The 13,102-nt window shown below is 31.3% G+C and overlaps 1 protein-coding gene and 1 long non-coding RNA gene across 2 annotated transcripts; one reads left to right on the top strand and one right to left on the bottom strand.

Annotated features, from left to right (window-relative positions):
- Positions 1-2,551: 2,551 nt before the first annotated feature.
- Positions 2,552-3,174, bottom strand: LOC133696182 (uncharacterized). The gene is made up of 2 exons (XR_009842634.1): positions 3,018-3,174; positions 2,552-2,898 (listed from the first exon to the last, which is right to left on the bottom strand). It is a non-coding gene; the product is annotated as an uncharacterized LOC133696182 (long non-coding RNA).
- Positions 3,175-10,009: 6,835 nt separating this feature from the next.
- On the top strand, positions 10,010-10,593 carry LOC133696914 (transcriptional regulator TAC1-like). The gene has a single exon (XM_062119211.1). It carries the CDS (start codon positions 10,010-10,012, stop codon positions 10,589-10,591), a length of 582 nt encoding a protein of 193 aa, XP_061975195.1. The 3' UTR covers positions 10,592-10,593.
- Positions 10,594-13,102: the final 2,509 nt, after the last annotated feature.

Here is a 13,102-nt window from a genome sequence, read left to right on the forward strand (position 1 = left end):
AATTTGTTTTAATTGGAATCCTTGATGGGATAAACAAACTATTCTTTCCTGCTATAATATTTGAGTGCAGTTGCAACCTGTTAATTAGTGTGTTCAACTTAAATTTGAACAGTGCTTAGGTTAACACAGCCAAAATAAACGACAAACATCCTTAAGACGACGCGTTGAGTGGGTGGTCGCTTAATTATTTTATAGCTATCGTCATTTGTTATCATAATATACAGCAATGATCAAATTTCACCTATAATATTAATGGCCCAATTTTGCATTGCCCATTTTCTAATCTCGGCTAAAATCCAATTAGTTTTTTTTTTATATCATAATAGGAAAAGAAATTGATTTAATATATGGTTTAAATAATAATCAAAGAGATGATTCATTATTATGAGATCCCAAATCAAATCCAGCCATTGATCTCTTGTTAAGTTGATTTATCTATGTATACAATTAGCATCCTAGATTTTGACGTTGACAAACATATAACAGGAGAACCTCAATTTGTATAATATATAATTAAAAATATGATATTTTTGTTAATTGTATGATAAATTCATCCAAACACCCATTTTCTCACAACTAAAATGTATTATAAGATTTTTCTCAAAAGTCTAATTAACTATATTAATTTATAAAGATTAATTAATAATAATTAATATGGTTTAATTAGAAGAATGAGCACAAAAGGGAGCTCGTCCAATAAAACTTTTTTTTATTTTATTTTCACACTTGTAAGTGGAACTTTACTACCACACGGGCCAGCCCTAATCATTCTGAAAGAAACCTGAAAGACGCAAAGAAATGAAGCCAACCACATGTTTGCAACTATGTACCTTGTGCATACTCTACCTCGGTTCAGTAAGATACTCAAATGTGATTGAGGATCCTCCTGATGGTAGTACCACGCGTCATGTCTTATCATTACACCTCCAAAGAGCCTATTTATTTTTATATTTTCCAAATATTAAATTATTTTATTTTTTAAAATTAATATTTTTTAATATTTTCATATCATTTTAATATATTAATATCAAAAATAATTTTAAAAAAATAAAAAATATTATTTTAATTTATTTTCAAACAAAAAATACTTTGAAATACAACCATAACTACACTTTCAAACATGCTTATATATGTTGTTCGGATCGTGATAATAATTAATTTTTAAAATGTTTTTTATTTTAAAATATATTAAAATAATATTTTTTGTTTTTTAAAATTATTTTTTGTTAATCATACATTAAAATAATAAAAAATATTTTAAAATAAAAAGAATTACAATTTTTTTTTGAAAGATATTTTTGAAATGTCAAAAAAAAGAAGAAGAAGCTGTTACTCTAGACTTCGGGGACAATTGTCGTTCCTGGTACAAAACATGCCTAGATACTGTGTTCGAAATCTTCCTTCGAGGAATCAAAATCCCTTTCATTAGACAACATCATGGCCGTTCATTTTGTTGATCAGTTCACCATTCCTTGCATCGGTCACTGAAATTCTTTTACTTACATCGGTCAGTATAATTTAACAGCTAGAAGACAACTGGACTAGTCATGATTGTGTGGAGAATGCAGCATTGAGCTGCTTCAACTTGCAAGCCCAATTATAGCTTAAAAAAACTGCGATCACAAATACACACTTGAATTTAGAGTTCTATAGAAATCAAAGTATTTTGATGATTAAAAATCGTCAATATCTAATATTTTCATAATTTAATATCTAGTATTTTGCCCATTATATCTCCACAATTGATGTTATTAATGATTGATTTAAATAAAATATGATTAATAGTGCTCCTAGACTGAAATAGCTAGCTATGGCGTTGGACCTCATCGAGTAGCTTTATGAGCAAGTGACTTCCCTGCGGTTCAAGTAGACCCCTCGTCATCACACCCGTCCCCGTCTTTGTCATGCTCCCATTTCTTTTAGATTATTGAATGGACCTTTTAGCTTAAATAAACCTGACATCTTACGGAAACAAAATCATAAATTTTCGACCATATAAATTTGAATCCATTATCATTTGCTTTACTGAAAACATTAAATCTTGTAAACATATCAAAGATCATATAATCACTTTATTCTTAGTTTGTCATTAATAGGATGTTTAAGAGTATGATATTGGTTGCTTTATAAAATGTTTTTTTTAATATTAAAATAATATATTTTTTACATAAATACATCAAAACAATCTAAAAAAACTAAAAAAAATAATTTGAAGTAAAAAAAATGAAATCTTAATGAGATATAAATTAAAATTCATTCTCAAACACTCTCTAAATATCTATTATATTAAACTTACAGAAATTATTTGTATATAGTTTTAGATTTATTAACTTGTCTGAATCGAGCTCAGCAAATAATAATTAATTGAAAAAAAAAATAATTAGGAGGAGAGAATATTTCTAGTTTGAATTTTCTTGTTTCTCCCCATCACATGCAAATATGCGGTCGACCATGGATTTTAAGTTGACGGGTTTATATATATATATATATATATATATGTTTTTTTAAAAAAACTTAACTGAATCTTTAGATCCGTCGTTGAACACAAGAAGAAGGAAAAAGGTAAGATGAAATTAAGTTAAAGTAGCACTGGTACTAATAATTTGACATCGGCTTTTAGAATGATTGTGGAGCATTATTGTTCTTGCAATTCTTTGTCCACATGGCCAGGGATGAAGAATGCATGCAATTGCTTTGCAAGAAACAATGTATGCGCAGTATTATATATGTCCAGCCCTGATACGGACGACCTTGAGCTAGCTACTGGATCGATTTGGCTTGTAGATTGGATGTAATTGTCTTCAGCTATCTTTTTTGTAATTAAAGAAGCTTTTCCATCAGTGAATGAGTCACGCACTTGTCTTCATTTTCTACTCCATGGATCTTCTCTTCGTTGATCTTGAGGCCAGCACGTATCAGTATATAGAAATTTATGGTAAGCAATATTCCTTTCTTTATAAAAATAGTAATCAACTTTCGTTTTTCTACAAACCAAATATATATAGTTTAGAGAGAACCTGTCATCGATCTTTCACTGGATGCGGCTCCGAAGGCTAAACTTTACCGAGTAAATTAAAGAGAGCTGATGCGTCAGACTTGATGTGCTGGTGGAGCCTTTTGAAGCTGAGATGGTTTCGTGTAGAAAAACTATATATTCATCAATGGATCGATGATGATACATGTAACTGTGAAATATAATTAAAATCACAGATGCATTGAATACTGTTTGGCAATCACTAGATGACTGCAAGGCTATAGCTGCAAAGGCTCAGCTTTACTGAGTTTTTTAAAGAGCGTTGACGCGTCAGCGTCATAGGTTTCAATAATTAGTTTACCTGCTCTTCACCGCAAGCCGGATCGATGAAATCTTTTTTAACTCATAAAAATAAATATGTGGATGTTATCAATTTATTTTTTTATACGAAAAAAATTTAATTATATATAAAAAAAATTACATACATGTAATAAAATAAATTGATAATTACATGTATTAATAATTATTAAAAATAAATTATTAACACTGCATCGCGGATAGAATTTTAAATTAATTTTTAACATAATAAAAAAAAAATATGCTAATATTAAAGAGGCGTTTCATTCCATCATCGTTTTCTTATTTGAAAACCATAAAAGAACCTTTTACATTGAATGGAATGAATTTAAAAATGTACAAGCTGATAAAATGAGAAAGAGTTGCTTAATATTAATTAAATACTAAAATAAAATGTTTATCTTTCTTTATAAAAGCAAGATACAAATAAGTATTCAAATACTTAACCTCAAATTTTCATTTTAAATTTTTTTTTAATCTTGGAGGTTATTAGAAACATAGTTTTATATTTATAAAATAAAAAAATAATAACAAAACTCCTCTCATCAAATGAAATCTATTAATACAAAAAACAACACTTTTTGTAATCAACCTATAATTTTCTGTATCTTCTCTTAAACATAGGAACCAGAAAATAAGTAAAATAAAGTTTTGAATCAAAACTAAAATTAAAAAGAGTAAAGATACCATGAAGAAATAAAAAAGAAAATAGAAGGACAAAAACCTTTTTCGAGTGAAGTTTAAAATTCTCATGAATAGTAGTTGTGTTTTACATTTTAATTCTTTATTTTTTTATAATTTTCTTATTTTATAATAAATTTTAAGCAATTGGTCATTGATTTTCGCACAAAGAATGCAATTGTAGACCCAAAAAAAAAGTATAATGAGCCCAAAAAATTAGCACCGCTTTAATCCACAATAAATTATGAAAAAATAAAGAGTGCCAAAGTATATAGTGAATTTCTTACATGTTTTAGTTTTTATTGTAATTGTAATGTAGTTTAGCATTTTGAAGCTAGGTTGCTTCCGTGTAGAAAAACTATATACCCATCAATATTGTTTGGTAATATGAAATCGCAGACTCATCAATAATGTAGTTTAGGATCCTCATTTTTATTCTAAAATTTATTTACGTATTGTTTAAAATAAGAATGAATTAAAGGTCCATGTCTAAGAGAGAGCAATTAATTTTAGGTTTTTGGTGAATAGCAATTAATTTCGGAAGACTTTTTTTAAAATATTATTGATTTTGATATTGTTAAAGATGAATTTCAAATCAAACAGGGTTAAAGTAGATTTTATATAATACAATAGACTGAGTAGGTCGGGATTTTGTCAAGCAAATCAAAATTAAATTTATTTTTTAAAAAAATTTAAAATTACAACTTTATAATTTTTTTTATATCAAAATAACAACTTTCTGAATTAACCCGTCTAATTCCTAATTCATATCATAAGCATGAATGGATTTAATAAACTTGTTTCTTGAAGTTTTTTATTATTTAGTTATATAATAATAAAAATATATATTAATTTTCATTGAATATTTATTAACAAATTTTTTCAACATTAGACATATAATAATTGAAAAATAAGTTGTTAACAATGCTATAAAAACTCATAAAATTATTTTAAACCCATAACAAACAATTTTTAGAAGAAAAAAAAACCCATGTTCTGTGCATGGCCCAAAGAGACCGGGCTGTTTAGCCCAATAGAGGAATGCCAGGCTCTCGCACCAATCACCCTTTATATATATTTATAAATATTTTTTTATTTTCGAGAGTGAAAAAATATGTCATCCATTCCTCTATTGACGAGGGCAAATTTTTTTACGCCAAAGTGAAAAAATGGAAGCATTTGATTGGTTGATGTTGGTCCTAATTGTTTTAATTTTTGAAAATTAATAAAATTAAATTCTAATTTATAAAGTCAAGAAGCAATCTAATGTTTCATGTCAATTAAAAAAAATCACATCCCGCAAACATAAACATAACGTAAGAGGATGTTATTGAAAAAAAATTCTAGAATTGAAATAAATAAAATTGACGAGGGCAAAATTTTTTTTAAAAAAAAAGCAGTGAAAAAATCTGTTCTTCTTTTAGTTTATTTTGTAATGTAATTGTTATGTAATGTTGGGAATTTTAAAAAGACTCTGTCCCCAACACTTGATTGATGACAATGGAGAGGAAAGAGCAGAGACAATTAAACAAGAGGAGAAGCTACCAGATTGCTTTTTTTAGTGAAAGTGAGGGGAGGGTGATGGCATAAAGCAAAGCCTTTTCCCAGTCGGCGCACATCACCATCTATCTCTGCTAATTTCCTTCCCAAATCCCAACCCCTTCTTTTTTTTCGATCCCCTGTGCATTGCTTTCAACAACATCTGCACTTCAATAATTTTCGTATTTAGGTCTATGATGGGCAAGAGAGAGATGTGTTTTTGTGTGATTTTAACCAAAGAGAAAAAGGAAAGACAAACCAGGCTTTAAAATTAACATGGTGTGAATGTACCCTTCATGCATCGTGCATTATTATCTTGATGGATAATGAGTTATTGCACTCTATACAGCAAGGTATTTTGCAAGTGCGTGTACGCCCTATATATATGACCACAACTATGTAGATTCTATACAAAGCATTCAGCTTTTCCATCAGCTGTTTCTAGCTAGACTCCTAGCTACTGTGTGCAATTTTGAAGACAATTAATTAGATGTGTTTCTGCTAGTTCTTGAAAAAGAAACGATCCCCAGGCTACAAAATTGAAGCGAAGCTTTCCATGGAGCAACGATTAATTTGCTCGGAATGCTTAATACCACATCTATGTATCATCCACTCCCTTTCTACCACCTAAAGCTGTTGAATCTATAGCTTTTACATTCGCGAGGTAGCAGGCGTATATCAGAGATTGAAGCTCTTACATTCGTAAATTACGTGATTGTCTGGCAATGATTTTTAAATTGTTTAACTTGTATATATATAGTTTGTTTATCATTAGCTCTAATATAATTCATGCTGATAATTGACCTTCCAATGACATAAAAGAACAAAGAACGTGTGGTTGTCTCTTGAAAGAACAATTTTATCCTGTCCCATTGCGACTTAAATATCTTAAAACATGGGCCTCTCCATTGGCAGTTGTGGCCCATATCACAGCAGGCTCATCTTCTTCGCACATTGGCGGTCAAAATTGTTGCTACCAAAGTTTTTTTTCTTGTTTTTTTTTTATATATATAATTACGAATGGAAACATATTCAAAGTACTTTTCGCAAAACGCCATGATAATTTTTAAAAAACAAGGTATAAAAAGAAAGTTATTATCTGAGAAGACAGTGGATATATTACTTATCAGATTTTATGGAGCAAAACGGAAAACTGAATTTCGCAGCTTTTGTTGTTCATGATGTTTGGGGTTTTAATTTTTTGACAACCTTATGAAAATAAAAGTTACCCTCAAACCTAGGCTCAAAACTTTCAGTCCGGATCTCATGTCGGAAAGAGTGTTACCTGCCTATAGTTTTTGAGAAAATATCGAAAAATATGACCTTCAAAACCTGGATTAGGAGATCGACTCCAATAACATATGAACACTGAATAAGTTAAGAAGATCGTGCCATATTAAAAGCGAAATTGTGAATATATCAATGTGTTGAAAACTTCACTTGTACATCTGCATCCGGTGGCAAATGACAATCTCATCATAATATACGAGAACGAGAGGCATCTAGATGATTTAGAATTGTTTATCATGCATGTAGCCAGAACCTTACTGTCATGTGCTTATCTGGCAATTCATGTTAATGGCTGTGACAGCAATGTTTTGTCCATTCCTCTCCTTGGTCACAGAGAAGAGAGATCATTCCTTTATAGACTAGCATATGGGGCATATGATCAAGCGGTAGATGTCAGAGAAACGACTGCTTGCACCTAGAGGTCTATGAATGGACATTCAAGAAATTCAAGCCATGAAAAACAAAAGGAAAAAAACGGGCGCCCCTTGCTAAGATCATACGAGTAAATCTTAAAAAAAAAAACAAAACAGAAAGAAAAGTGAAGGGCTGCGCAGTACGATTGGAATTCATGGTGGGATATGTTATTGGAGAATCATTCTTTCATGTCATTAGAAGAAAATCGGAAACTTTAAGTTCAAGATGAAATCATTTTCAAAATTTATCCTAAGCTTATGGTGAAATCCGGCTCAATAATTCACTGGAAAGTATTTTGATTAATTCTCTTCAGCTTAAAGATATCGTCCAATTTGATTTTCTTTGTCAAATCTAACTTATTACAAGCATCACATTTATAAATTAAACTTTTAAAAAATATCTAAAAAATAAATTATAGAGAGCAGGAAAGCATTTTTGGTATTTTAATAACAATTGTTTTACAAGGTATTTTTCGTTTGAAAACATATTAAAATAATATATTTTTATTTTTAAAAATATATTTTTATTATTAATGCGTCAAAACAATTAAAAAGCATCAACAAAATTAATTTAAAGAAGAAAAATTAAAAAAACACTTTAAAACACAAAAATAAACATAATATATATATATATATATATATATATATATATATATATATATATATATATATATATATATATATATATATGATAACGACCTGTTTGAGGTCAAATCAGTCAACTAATAAAGTTGTATGTTTAACCCACTCAGGGCCATTACTTTTTTGAAAAATCTGTGATTAAGCTCTGGAAAATAAGATTTTTCATCCAGCACTAACAATATCGTGTTGTACTGGTCCAGAAAGCTTTCAGAACCTTAGAATGAACTGGCACTAAAATTAACATTACAGCACTCGTGTTGTTGTCGTTGATGACCTTCTTCCATTTGTCATTTTAATGACTAGTTATTGCAGGTATATATAATCAATACAAACACATAAACATGAAAATTAAATTGTCAGCCATTTCTAGGCCATGGTCAAGTTTTCCTTGAAACACAAAAGGACATGGTCAAAGCTAGATGCTGTCACCGCGTTGTTCTTGCCGTCTCTCTATCCAAAAAGAACGAAACCAGCTACTTAAAAAGATGAAAAAAATAGCTATGGCGTCGATAAGAATTTCGATTGCTATGGATAAAATAACCAGTGAAGGCCCCCCCACGCCATGCATACATTGGGAAGTGAAGGGATAAGATTATATAATTGATTTAATGAAAAGGAGAGAGTCACAAAAAACTTAATTGATGTTCGTAGGTAGAATAACAAGACAGTGATTTGTAAGGTATAGACTTGTGTTTAGGATTATATCATATATTTAAATAGCAAAACCATAACCATTCTGAGAAACTCACAATTGCAGCCCATAGAACACCTAAAAGGATTTCTCTTCCAAGATTTCCAAGCGGTTTCATAACATTTCTTTTCGATATTGAATTCAATGTTAAATTTTAAATTTTAAATTGATAAATAAGATTTTAAAATATAATTTATATTCATTTTTAACATATATCTTTAAGTAAAAGTTTTTATTTTTAAAATTTACATAGACTTACATTATTTTTATTTTATACTTAATTTTTATTAAATAAATAAAGATAATGAGATCTGAATTTATAACTGCTTGACTATTAAAATTTTGATATCATATCAAATAACCAATTTAATCTTAAAATTTAAACTTTTAAATAAGATATATTATTTTTTAAAATAAGGTAAAGATTTTTGCATTACCATCTCCTCTTGGTTTTGCGATTAATATTGGCATTCATGTGTAATGTCAACCTGTGAGTCGACCATGGAAACAATCCGATGATGTCATAAGCTGGAAGGTTCATCTCATACCTTCAAATGCAAAGGGCACACAGTGGGAAACCACGTTGAAGGGTGGGGACAATAGCACCCAGATTTCAAATTTTACATTCTAGTCCTGAACTTTTGAATTTGCTTAATTATACCCTTAAACTTAAAGTTTATTTCACATGTTCTGCATCCTTAAAAATGATGTATTATCCAATTTGCACCCAATCCTTCTTTTTTTTTTTTTTTGCTTACGGCCCTGGTAGGAATTGAGGCCAAATTAACACATGTCTTGTGCATTGGCTGCTAGTAGCCACATGGTAAATTAAAATTACGTCCAAGAATCGTGAATGATATTGAACGTTTCATACATGTAAATGAAAAGAGTGAAGAGCATATTTTCATCAAAATTGGAAATCAAACCATGTGGAACTGATTTTCTTGTGCACTTAATTACTGAGAGTATCCTAATAGTGATTCTTGTAAATGTAAATGTTGATATAAGAGTAGTAAATAAAAACCGCGTTACTAAAAGAAATTCCCATATATAGCAGCAGATCAAAAGAGATAAGTAGTAAATTAATTTACTAGATATAAATGGATCCATCACAAAAGCCGACCAACAAGAAAAGTCCTAAAGCAAACGCCAAAATTGAATCTCCGTTCAATACAAAATACACAAAAGCCCCAATGGAAATGCCAATGACTTGTGTTGTCACTGTTTCACAACCACTTGCCTTTCCTTCTCTAGCTAGCCTTCTCTCTATTCCTCTCTAACCTAAATCAGCTCCACTAAAAGCCCATTTTCTTCGTTTCTCTAACCTTTATCTCGTATACTGATTCCAAACAAAAATCTGTGGGAAAATATTTACTATCGCAACAAGATTTTCAATTTCTTGGTGTGTACGTGTGTGTGTGTATGGAGTCGGCAAAACAACAAAGCTCGGAGACTTCAAGTACTGAAGAAAATTATGATCGTCAAGAACAAGTCAAAGAGGACTCATCAAGCCGTACAACAATCTCTGCTAAACGCTCATATGAATGTTCTTTTTGCAAGAGAGGCTTCACCAACGCGCAGGCCTTAGGGGGGCACATGAACATACACCGCAAAGATCGAGCTAATCGAACCAAAGACAAGCAACTTGCAAGTTCTTCGTCAGTATCAAGCAAAGCCAGCGAGGAAATCAAGAATCCTATATATATGGTACCAAATTCAAGTGAACCCACGAAGTACTATCCGGTTTCGGAGGCTCAAAGGAATTATGGAACGTATTTTCAGCAACCTGCAGGATCTAGCCCTAGAGAGCCATATAGTTACAAACATGGCAGTCATGATTTTCTTGTGCCGAGATCTCAATCCTTGAGCATGAATGACGAGCTTTGGGGTACAAGTATAGGCTTGCAAATTGGGTCTTCCAATATACAAGATAACGGAGGGAATAGGAGGGTTTCTGAAGATGATGAAGTCGATTTGGAGCTTAGACTTGGCCATGACCGCTAATGAGTCACACGGGTAAATCTCTCTTTAAAGAATGAAGAAAATGTATTGTACAAAGGTTACGTACTTATTTGCTGGTTCTGTTTGATAGGGGAGGGTATTTGTGGATTCCATGAAGATAGAAACATACATATATTTGCATATTACTGTTCCATTGGTGTAATATATAGATTATGCTGAGAGAACGAAAACGAATGATATTTGGTTCAGAATTGTACATCCTCGATAGATAAACCTATGAATCAAGTTCTCCTCTGCAGGAGGTAAGTGCATTGTCTTACTGGTTCGGTGTGGCTACGTTCATACAAAATTACAAGGCTAGCTTTATCATGTTCTACAGTTTCTATATCTCATTCAAACTCAAATAATCGATGTTTGGTGATTATTGAGAATTGAACTATTTCATAGTGAAAAACTCTCCTGTTTCCTTCGGGTGTTTCAAGCCTAAGTAGCACTCCATCCTCAAAACAAGCATGCCTGTTACAACTCTTGTATATATAACCCTGCTGCTTAATTTTATGTTTCTTCTTGTACTTGGAATATTAATCTCACACATATAATGTAACCATTTGTGAGAAAATATGAATGCATTTTTTTTTTAATTTTTTTCTAGCTTGATGACAGATTAATTATTTCCCTTGTGAACCACTAATAATTAATAAACAAGGGCGACCACACATTTTAGATTGAATATGTTTCTTCTGGTTTGCCATTTTCATGTAGCTTCAAAGTTTCATTCTTGATTTTTCTCTTATACAAGATTAATCAACATTTTATTTGTTACTGCATTTTCTCCTTCCATTATATGGACAAGAGGTAAGACCTCGATCAATCCTCTCTTTGTCAAATATATACATAATTGCCCAAAATTGTCTGATTGGATGGCACTGATGCTTATGAGGATTCTTCACAAAAACTACACAAACATGTGTGTGTGTGTGGATCGGAGTACTAGGGAAATATTTATGAGTTCGCGAGTTTCTCTGGTTTTTCTTTCTCGAATGTACTTAACGATCTCATAATTAATCCAATACTGCACTTAATTCATGTACAAATTATAATTAAATGTTTCAAGTATATATCACATTATTTGGTGTTAAAACGTAATGTATCTAGCAGTAGAAGGTAATTAATATACATACGGTGCTGGTGATTTTCCAAAATGTTTCAATTATAATTCCTATCTTGAAAGCTATAGTGTTTTAAACTAGGTCAGAAAACCGATTTCTTGTGTGCTTCCTCCCCCCCTCTATAACATGGATATTTTGCATCATGATGAGGGGCGGAGCAAGAAAAAAAATTTAGGGGACGAAGAAAAATTTAGGAGGGGTGAAGAAAAATTTTAATTAGTTTTATTATATATTTATAAGGGAGGGGTATTTTCTTGCAGGGGCCGGGGTCCCTGCCAGCCCCCCTCCCTCCACCACTGATCATGATCACTGGTAATAACTTCCCAGAAATTGTCCAAATATTATATTAATTTATCAAGCAATAAATCCAAAATCTTTAGCTTTTTCTGGTTGTTAATTTCGTGAATGTAAGAACTATATATATGCATGTGAATCGTTGCCAATTAATGACTATCAGAAGCTAGAATTACTCTTTATCAAAAAAAAAAAAAAAAAAACCATTACTATTACTAAAGAGAAAGGACAAAAGTTGTTGCAAGTGTACAAGTTTCATTTTAATATCTAGTTAACGTAAAACCATTTAAATCCTATGTATTTTTCTTCTCTTCTTCTTCGGTTTCTGCAGACTAAGCTTTGTCTTTGCTCTCTCCAAGTCGGTTGTTCTCCCCTCTTGGTGTAATAAATACCTAATGCTATCCATTGTAAGAAAGTCACACTGCTAATTGCACCTTCTTAACGATGATTTCGAAGATAAGAAAAACAGGCCTCCAAAGCCAAATGGATGATTTTATTATATGCAAGCATGGAATACTGCACTTTATATATGATCCATGTATACGCCTTCTTGCTTGATCGTTTGGATGCGAATGTGACAGCCAACGAATGTAGCGCATGGTGCATTGCCCCATTTATAGGATGCCAAACCATGCAAGTAATTTTGTATATAGAAGCCCAAGGATATTTTTCTCCATGAGCTAGCTCTCTCTCCCTGTAGCTAGTTTCCAATCTTATTATGGGCATGGGATTCATTATTTACCTAGCTAGCCACATATAAGGCAATGAAAAGAAACTGTATAATCAAGAGACTTTCCTTTTATAAATAAAATCCCGAAATCTTTTTAGATAAATCCATAGTTATTTTCATTGCATTGATATGATCTGTTGATAGAAATTCGAAATTCAAAACTGTGACAGTAAGATTTCCAGCAATTTGCAGTCCTCTATTCGTATCCTGTTTTGGGCTGTATGTAGGCCTGGGCTAGACCCAAGTGTTTATGAAATCATCCGAGCACTCTCTAACCCTGATCTAGAGAGAAAGAATTCATTTTTTATATACCCTCTTTGACCCTTTCAGGGCATTGAGCCTGGGCTAGTTCCAAAATGC

The sequence above is a fragment of the Populus nigra genome, chromosome 6, assembly GCF_951802175.1.
Source record: "Populus nigra chromosome 6, ddPopNigr1.1, whole genome shotgun sequence".
Classification (NCBI taxonomy): Eukaryota; Viridiplantae; Streptophyta; class Magnoliopsida; order Malpighiales; family Salicaceae; genus Populus; species Populus nigra.

What these genes read in the sequence shown, in the direction of transcription:
- LOC133696914 (XM_062119211.1), top strand. Translation starts at nt 10,010, where the DNA reads ATGGAGTCGGCAAAACAACAAAGCTCGGAGACTTCAAGTACTGAAGAA.